A 10,000-nucleotide genomic window follows, 5' to 3' on the forward strand; every position below is an offset into this window, starting at 1 on the left:
CCTAGCCCCTTTAATGAAGGCAAAGCGATATATCCAACCCATCCCCAAAGGGAGGGAGGGGGAAAACTTTAACAAATTGCAAACAGCTAGTTGGTTTACTATAGAAGACAAACTGCCAGGTGAACCTTGGACGGCTGACTGAGGCTTTTATAGCTAGACTCTGTCTATTAACCCTTTAAGCCCCGAGGGGTTCCCCATTGACGAGTAAAATCGTCTGGCGTTAGACAGAGTAAAATCTATAAGTGCCATTTGGCACTATCGGGACTGAAAGGGTTAAAGTAGCCAGTTGCACAGGTTCTACTATGTCGCAAGTAGGCACTACACGTGCTCTTTAGCAATAATGAATGAGGCTTTAACAGATTTGGCCAATGCAGGTGTACGTTATAATCTGAGATCTGGGAACAAAGTCTTTATGTCCTTGTTTTATTTACAACAAAATCGTTGATTTTATGACCTTGAACGGCCGACTACAAAGAGCGCGAATACGGTCGCGTGTCATTAATTTTACTGATAGGGCAGTAAAATCTCATTTAACGAGAAAAACATATACTCGTTTATGTGCACAATACATCGAAGAATAAAGTCTACAAATACCTATTTTACCTTCAAATAGTTACCCCTGCATAACATTTCAAATTCCGTTTTCCGTGAATCGTCTCATGACTACGTGTTACATACGAACCATGGCAATTACTAGTTTTACGATCACTGGTTCCTCGTTAATCCAATTTATTACTAAGACTTGTTTGCATTACTAATTAACACGAAAAGGGATAACTTGGGAATTCTTAACAATATATCGCTTTCATCTAACCCAAAATCATTCAGATATTCAAAACGTCCTATGCATAATCCATTTCTTTCGCCTTTGTGTTTGTCAGCATTATGATTTGGAATATTTTAGGTTTACGTGTTCACAAGTTAGTTTTTGTATCTCGTAGATGTTTAGATTTCCAATTACACACTCTGTTTCGATTGGCCACTCTAACTCGCTGTGTAAATAGTTCACCCTAAATTCAAAATAGATACGTTTCGTTTCTGAGAAAACAAAACATTCTTTTACAAATCATACCGGGTATTCCTGATTTCTGCATAAATTTAAGTTTCATTTTGCATTTACCTGTTCATCCACGCTTTTTGGAAAAGTGGTACATACACTGTACCTCGTGCTTAGATTTAAACGCATACCTGAGGTAGATATTTTTGTTGTGTTTACGAGGAAGTGATCTCCCTTGCTAGTAATACGATGAAATGTGGATGACCTCGGTACTTTGTTACCCAAATACGTTCCTGCAAGTTTCCTCCTTTTTCTGCTGTTATAAAATAGACGTCTCACCCTTTTCTCTGTAATTCTGCTTGGTTCTCGGGCACGTCTATCTCGATGCTCACGCAAATCAAAACAAAAGTAAACAACTTTTGCTTATCGAGACCTGTATTTCTCCTGCGGAATGAAGTCTTTATTATCATTGAGAATCAAATAACTGTACAGCCTTTCAAACTACATCAAAGTTATTTTCTAAAGAGCTGATTAAATTTTCCACTGATGACATCAAATCTTGCGAAACTAGAACAGAACTATACACAGAAGATGGCAGTGAACACGATCGCTAATATGGCTATTTGAACAAAGGATATAAGCTAGACCATTACAAGAAACAAACTGTTCAACAATGAAAAAGAAAAAACGTAATAGACAAAAAACGTATCTCCGTAGTCAATGGTACACTGAGCGGGAGGCTATTTGTTCGCGGTGAAAATGGTACACGCGTGAGGCCATTTGTTCGCTGTGCAAATGTTTTTACTTTGTCTTCAGAAGATTCCAATATAGCGTCCATTTGTTTGTGGAGTTATTTTCTTTGTCGCTGTCATCTTTAGAGTAGTTCTCAATAAGGTACCCGCTGCTTATTAAAGACTTAGTGTTTTGACTTGTATCACTTTCAATAGTTGCGTCCATTTCAGTTACATTCGAGTATATTCTTGTTTCATTCAGTTCGCGGAACGACCCGTTTCGAAGCTGACGCTTGACATCTTTTAGTGTGGGTCTACCGCGAAAAGCGTATGCCTTTCTTTGTATGTGCTTTGAGCGCCCCAAGAAGAAATCGATTAAGCCAACGCAATGCCGATCTTCAGTAATCCAAACAACGCATCACAGAGCTCTTCATGATCTTGGATTGTGCATTACCCAATCAAAACACCGCCACGTGCTTTGTATTGTGCATTGCCCAATCAAACACGGCCACGTTTTTCTATTGTGCATTTTGCTGCACAGGAAAAAAAAAAACTGAAATCTAACGTCTTTTATAACTCGAGCCCCTACGGGACCCGAGTAAATATGCAAGTAATTAGATGTAGATCTATTTCAAATAAGGGTCTCGAGGTGTCCCCTTCCTCTTCTCACGTGATCAGTAACCTTGTTTTTCCATTGAAACAAAAGAAAACGTTTGCATGACAACAGAGCTCGATTCCCGGAGGATTAGTTGGGGACACCAACATGGCCGCCGTTAATTTAGGGACAACATGACCACCGTGACGTCATGTGAAAACACTCTATTATGACTCGTGTCTCGGAATACAGTTTTTATGGAAGCGTTTTGTCATGTTCGGGCGGAACCAATTTTTTGCAGCGTGTGATTATTTTCGCGGTTCATATTTTCTGTTATTTCGGTGTTTGTCTCGTTACAGATGTTTGTCTCAGACCACGGTTGGAGGTGCTTACCGCTTAATGTAAAGCCAGAGCTAGGAGAGCTTTTTCGACATAACTCAAGTCTAAGGCGGATTCTACAACGAAGAGATATAAGAAAAATTTTGAAGTTTATTGAATAATGTGATTTTTCCGGGGTTCGGTCGGTGCCTCCTTTTCCTGTTAGTTTACGGTTGCTTATCTTTTTAAGGTTTATAAGAGTTCTAGCTCATGTCTCTTTAGTTATGACTCACGCAGCTCTTAAGTGGTTTCACTCGTTCGGCCTAAGTAACGGCGCCAATCCGTTCGATAGTTCTATTTGTCATAATTTGTTGGAGGCTGCTAGGCGTGATAAGCCAGCTGGTGTAAAAAAAGGCGCCTTTATCTGCTGAGATTATTAAGAGTATCATTGTTAAGTTTGCTCCTTCTGCTAATGAATCTTAACGACATACGCGTTGCTTGTATCTCTCGTTAGGCTTTGCGGGGTTTCTCCGTTATGATGAACTTAGTAACATCGCGCCCGCGCATCTTGAATTTTTTCCTGATCATCTTGCAGTCTTTGTTCCCAGGGCTAAAAATGACATTTATCGCGAAAGTAATTGTTTATATTAAGAGGTTAGCTAGCCAGTATTTCCCAGTTGCGCTTTTGAAAAGGTATCTTTCCATGTGTAATATTGAACTTTCCAGTTCAGTTGCTCTTTTTCGTCCAGTAACATTACTTTAAGTCCACCAATTCTTACAAGTTATATGCAGTTAAATTATCATATACCATATGTAGGGAAATCTTTAAAGAGTGCCTTAGGGAAATAGGGGTGGATCATAAATTGTACGGTCCTCATAGTTTAAGGTCTGGTGGAGCCACCTCTGCCGGTAGTTATAATCCTAATCTTTCAAAAAGGGTACTCATAGCTTTACGGACGGTAGAAGTCCGATACTGTGAAAGATACGTATATTCTCGAAGATGTTTCTAAGCGTTTACAAGTAACTAGTCAGCTCGGATTGTAAATTACCATTTATTTACTTCGATTCAGTTTGTTATTATGATCGTTGGTGTGACTCTTGAATAAACGTCAGTTGGACTGCCTGAGCATCCAACCATCAAGTTGTTGTATTTAGTTATGTTTTTTCAGTAAAGTGGAAAATAATTTACGTTCGGCTGAGCGTAGCGAATTAGAACGTAACCACTCTTTCAAATGTGGCTTTACAGAGTTCTCTTAAACGCTCTGAATTCAGTATGCGCCTTCAAGCACAGTCTTACAAGAGAACTTTTTAAAAGATGTATGATCCCAATTGATATATTTTTATTTGTAATTTTATGTTTCTGTCATTATTAAGTTGGGGAAAGTCCATAAAGGATGTATGTATGTTGTTTAAAGTGGCATTATGATAAAAAAATCAAACCTTTTTTTTCCTTAGATGTCAAAACTATATTAACTAAACAATAAGTGACCCAAGTTTTAAGCCTTAATTTTAAAAAAATGCACTTTTTTATTTGAACTGGGATTTTCCTCTTTAATGGTCCGCCGTTACTAACTTTAAAATCTTGAAAGAGCTGGATCGAGGAGAAAATGACGTCAAAGACTAACTAGACAGCCATGTTGGTGCCAAAACAATAGAAAAATGTAGCTCAAATTTTGCATAATAACAGAGTCAAATTCCCAAAAGACTTTTTCGCTACTGTTCTTTCCACCAAAATGGCCGCTGTGACGTCAGGTGCAATCAACGAATGTAATTGCTGGTTTTCACTCACGTGATCAACAGCCATGTTTTTCAACGAAAACAAAAGGAAGCGTTTGCATAATAATAGAGTTAAATTCCCGGAGGATTTGGTCGGGGCACCAACATGGCCGCGTTTTCTTTGTTTAGGGCTCCAACATGGCGGTCGTGACGTCATGTGAAAACCGAGAATACGTTTGTACGCGGCTGAATCAATATTCAGCACGGGAGTTCGGGCTTTCAGATTTTTAAACTCGTGTTTTGCATACATATTAAACTGCGTTTACACGCTGAAATTTTAAGCCAGTGAGTAATGATGTCACTTTTGCCTAGATTCAACCCTCTGAGTTCAGTTTTGAACGTGAGTAATGGCGGACCGTGAAATCCAAAACTTACACTCAAAGTAAACAGCCTTTGGATGAAAATCAAAGCTCAAAATTTTGCCAGGCAGGTATTAAGCAAACACACTTTCAAAATCTGAAGAAACAAAGGATGTGATTTTTTCATTATAGTTCCACTTTAACTAACCATTAATGTTGCTTTCTAATGAAAACTGCAAACCAAATGCTTTTAAAAAAGTCAATATTTCTCTGATGTATGTATGCTGTGTTACTAGCCATTAATGTGGCTTTCGAATGAGAACTGCAGACCAAATGCTTTTTAAAAAAGTCAATATTTCGGTGATATGAAAAATCTCTGCGGTGCTAAAAAGACACATCCGATAGTGCATTTCAAGAATATTGAAAATTTTGGAAACAGATCTTTAATAGACTGAATTGTTATTATAAGCTAAGCACATGTTAAACACTCTCTTCGCACATCATGAACAGAATGTTAGGAAGCCAAAAGCCAACTGCAAAATAGCCTAAATCTGGACATCTGAACTAATCGCAAGTTGTATCCATTAACAGATTTGTTCTTTATTTTCAACCTAGTTCCAATGCCCTTTCTCTTCCCTTTGGGATGGGGCCCAAAGCCAAAGGAAAGGTATTGCGAACGAGGTTGCTTAATTTTCGGTACGTCGTAGAAAAATGGCATAATTTAAGATATTTTTTATGAGCAAGCTCTGAAACTGAAAACATATCACCTATAAATACAAAGAGAAATCCAGTTTAAGAAAAAGGTAAGTAATTAATGAATTCATTAAATTGAAATAACACATTTTTAAATTACTACAAAAAGGTAATGCAAAAAAATGACAATTCCCCACATGGAAAACGTTGTCACGATAGAAACGAAACGATAGATAAAAAAAAATATCGCGCAACAAAATTCGTTTCAAGAAAAAGTTAAAACGATGCCAACGAGAAAAATAAGTAAATAAATTAATTGATAAATAAGAGTCTAGGACACGTGGAAACTCAAACATTTCTAGAAAGGAATGGACTCGCGGTATTTTCATAAGCCCTTCAAAGTTACCGAAATAGAGAGTTTTTTAAAGTTACAATTCTCACCTTCATCCTCATGCCCCAATCCACTTTTCACTTTGGTGACAGTATGTCTGCATTAGAGAAAAGGAGTTTTCGTGAAAAAATTGTGAGGGCCTTCTCCAGACTAAGTAAATATTAGTTGTAATTTTTTCGTAACATTGAGACAGATGGGGGTTGAAAAAAACATGCTACAAAGTGCCCTACAGAAAGCAGTTGGTTAATTGAGGCTGCCGTGATTGATGGTACTGAAATAAATTTAGCTTCAGCACTGAAGCGCTCCCAGAATAGCCAAGCCAGATACGTGTTCAGATTAAAGTCCAGCGTTTACCTTTGTGGAAGGTAAGAGCCTCAGAAATTGCCTTTTTCTCATCTATACTTGAGCTTAGGTCTTGGTTAAAAGGACTTAATAATATTGTAAAAGAAGACAACTAAGAAAAGGAAATCATCTCTGCTCTCAATTTATCGCACCTCGATGACCACAGCTTCCTGGCCGAGGGTTGCAAAATACGCGAAAGGAACAACATTCTCCGCGCTAATTCTATAATTTCTAATTGGCCATCAGAATGTAGATTAAGAACGAAAAGAACTTCTGATTTTTCGCGAACAGTGACAACATATCCACCACAAATGTATGACTTTTGACCGAAAGATCAGCAGGCTTGGTCCATGAGATTTCCAAAATTTCCATTTTTCATGGAACCTTTATTTTGAGGAACTCATCTCAACAAAGAGAAGAGAGCATTTTCAGACTGATGAAGCAGAGCTGTGTAAATGGTAACTTTTTTAAAATTGTAAATGAAAACTGGGTTTTTACACGGCCGCTTACTCATAGCCCAAAGAGCCCGGCTCTCCAATTGTCTTTGTATCAGGGCCATTCTTTAAGAGAATGTTTATTGTTGAAATTGCATTTATAGTGTCATTTGCACCGTTTCGGATTGAAGGTTGGGTGCGATCATTTTGAGCGTTTTTGTTAAATGCCAGGTGTGACCAGTTTGAAGATTTTATTGAATGTTTCACAGGATCATGTGGAACGTTTATGATTGAAGGTTCGATCTGGTGATGTTGAGCTCAATTGATTAAAGGTTGACTGAGAACATTTGGACGGATTTTGATTGACCGCTGAATAGGATCATTCGGAGAGTCTTTTCTTATTGAAGTTTGGGTGGGATCATTTGAATTATTAAAACAACAACAACAAAAAAACAAAAACAAAACAACAACAAAATTCTATTTACAGTGGTTTTCAATTGAGTGTCGAAAGTAATTAGTGAATTACTTTGGTTTATGATTACTTCACTCAGTGATTGGTTCAAAGTTCTCGCACCATTTTTTCAACCAATCAGAAGTGAAACCAAACCCAATCGTGGCTCGCGCGTGCACATTTTCCCGCGCTTTGTGTCGGCTACATGTAATTACTTCGAGTTTTGATTGGTTTACTGGATTGCCTCCGACCTTTTTGATTGGCCAAAGTAATTACTTTGGTTTTGGTTTTTACGACACGCATTTGGAAACTGCTCTAGGATCAACAAGACGGAACCTAATCTGGCAATTAAGTGATCCAACGGGACTCAGAGCCTATGGTTTTTGCCTACGGTTTACACCAAAACGTTTCACAGGTTGAATAAAGATGACGTGTTTTTGTGTGACCAGCTGACCACGACACACTTTGAAAACCATTACCGATAATTAGAGTACAAATTCCTGAAAGCGATAAGATTCTCAACTCCAACATCAGAGAAAAACTAGGAAACAAGGACATCTACTAATCGGATGCACCCATCAACAAAGAATCAAGTAGTCTCCTAAACAACACACTATCCATCCCAACGCGATTGCAACTCAGAATTCAGTAGTTATAAAGCTAGTGGACGAACGAGAAAGAGATGCATTGATGCAGGCAAGGGAACCATACAACATTTCCCTAACCCGTGCCCCGAACAATTGAAAACGAAAAATGGCACTCTTAGAAAATTTATAAGTTTGAACAGGACCCAAATGTACCCAAGGTGTAAACCGGGAAAACACTAAGCCGGAGCAGTTCAGTTTTTCTTTTGGTTTAGCTTCTGATTGGTTGATAAAGTAGCACGATTTCGCGCTTTGCCTTGCTTCGAAAGGGAAATTGAAGTAAACTACAAATCACTGAACAGCCAATTAAGAGAGCCCTAGAGAATTCAGTATTTGCACCTTGTTTAAAAGTTTACGCATGCCGGAGACTGTAAAGTCACGACCAAGTTTTGAAATGTATAAACAGCTTGTTTACAATACTTTACAAATCGAAAACAAATTTGCGATAGTTAATAACTCCATGCATGTTTTCAAAAAGAAATGGTCCTGTTTTAAAAACATAAATTTTTAATCAATAAATACAGATTGAGTGATGCGAGGCGTGGGCGAGAACCTGCCGTTGTGTTTGTGATTGCGTTGTTAACTAGGTTGCCAAGTCAAATGTTTTGATCTGCTGTGTATTTCAGTGATAGTAGAATAACAAAAATGGGTGCTGTCACCTTATCTGTCGTAGTGTAATCACTGCATTGTAAGTAGTGTAAAAATTGTTTTGTAAGTAACTTAAGTATCATATTGGTAAGTACAGTGGTGAAAATATTGTTTTGTAAATAGTGCAAGTATTCTAATGTAAATAATGTAAGTACAGTCGTGTAAGTAGAGGAAGCGATTTGTAAGTAAAAAAACAAATAAATTAATAAAAAAAATATAATGCTACTATTGTAAGTAGTGTAAGTGTTTGTCCTGCTTTTCTTGTATGAATACTGTAAGTATGAGCAGTGCAATGTATATGTATGTAAGTATAATATTAGTATTGTAAGTAGTGTAAGTGTTCGTCCTGTAAATATTATAAATAAATTAATTAATTAAAAAAAAAAAAAAAAAAAGTTTATAACTCACGGTCTTGTCTTGTTTTGCAGAAACATGAATGTTCCGAAAACAGCGTTTTTCCTTCTGACTACCTTGTTCTCAGTTGCTGAGATACCGATAGGTAACGAACAACACTAAAGAGAAATAATTAGACAATGATGATAATAAAAATATAGTAGTAATAACTCTCTAAGTACCAAAAACCAACAACAGACATGAAAACAACATCTAAGATCGATCTTTGATGACGTCATTCTTTACATTTATCTTCCTAACATACGAATTTGCTGACAGAAGGCACAAATTGACTTGTTAAATCTCCTATTTCAAGCCATTTGGCTTTGATATCGAGCGAATTATTAGCCATCAAAAATTGAGAAATTGTTTGTGGCAAAAGCGGTAATGAGTCCACGGGTTCTTTGTAAAATTTTGCATTTTCAAAACCTCGTTTCTCAGAGATTATCTGGTATATTGCCCTAAAATTTTCAAAGATAGCTAATTATGCTATGCACTTTCAATATTCAGATTAGAAAACAAAGATTCTTGGTCTCATCAAGAAGATAAATAAGAACATGTAAAAGCACGCCAGCAAAATTCCCAAGAACATTAACTAATTGAACTTGAATTAAGAGTGGTACCTCCAAAAATGAGATATTCATCAACTAAGTCCTGATGAGATCGGAAATCCTGAATACCCCAAGAAAAACCTCTCGGAGCAAAGAAAAGGGCAAATAACCAACTAAACTCACATTTACCAAGTTAGGAAACCAAACCCTTATCACACTGGTACAACTGAACGTGTACGCTATCTTTGTACATAATCACATGATTTCAAGTGCAATTTGGAATAACTGAGCACTAGTCAACGGTCTCGTGCAATTTTCAATTTTAGTCAAAGCTAGTGTCCTGCAACACTGCCCAGTCAATTTCGCAGTTTATCATTTTCCAATCTTTTCATATCAAATGTCAATTGTTTTCTTCCACTGAGTAAATATTTGACTTAAAAAAGATGACCGTAAAGCAGGATTACTCATTGCCAAATAGCAGTTATTTGAAATAACGGCGCAAATAAATTTTATTCCAAATTGGATTCGAAATCACGTGATTACCTACACTAATCCGATATTAACATCCACGGAAATTAATGTCTGGGCGACTTAGCACCCCAATTTTTAAACTAATTATTAAAACTCGTAATTTTAAGAAATGATTGAAACATTACCCCCTTTTGCAAGCTGCGCCTCGTGAGTCCACAACATTTTGACCACTGTGATGACGAATACCGTTGTCGATAAGAGTACAG

At 37.2% G+C, this 10,000-nt stretch overlaps 1 protein-coding gene across 1 annotated transcript in view; it reads left to right on the plus strand.

The window, feature by feature from the left end:
• LOC137985011 (uncharacterized) overlaps positions 1-10,000 on the plus strand; it is a 25,346-nt gene that overhangs the window by 2,346 nt on the left and 13,000 nt on the right. The window contains exons 2-3 of the mRNA XM_068832403.1: positions 6,087-6,165; positions 8,748-8,818. Of these exons, the coding sequence (XP_068688504.1) occupies positions 6,087-6,165; positions 8,748-8,818 (150 nt within the window). The remainder of the gene's footprint in view (positions 1-6,086; positions 6,166-8,747; positions 8,819-10,000) is intronic.

The sequence above is a fragment of the Montipora foliosa genome, chromosome 14 (assembly GCF_036669935.1).
Source record: "Montipora foliosa isolate CH-2021 chromosome 14, ASM3666993v2, whole genome shotgun sequence".
Taxonomy (NCBI): domain Eukaryota; kingdom Metazoa; phylum Cnidaria; class Anthozoa; order Scleractinia; family Acroporidae; genus Montipora; species Montipora foliosa.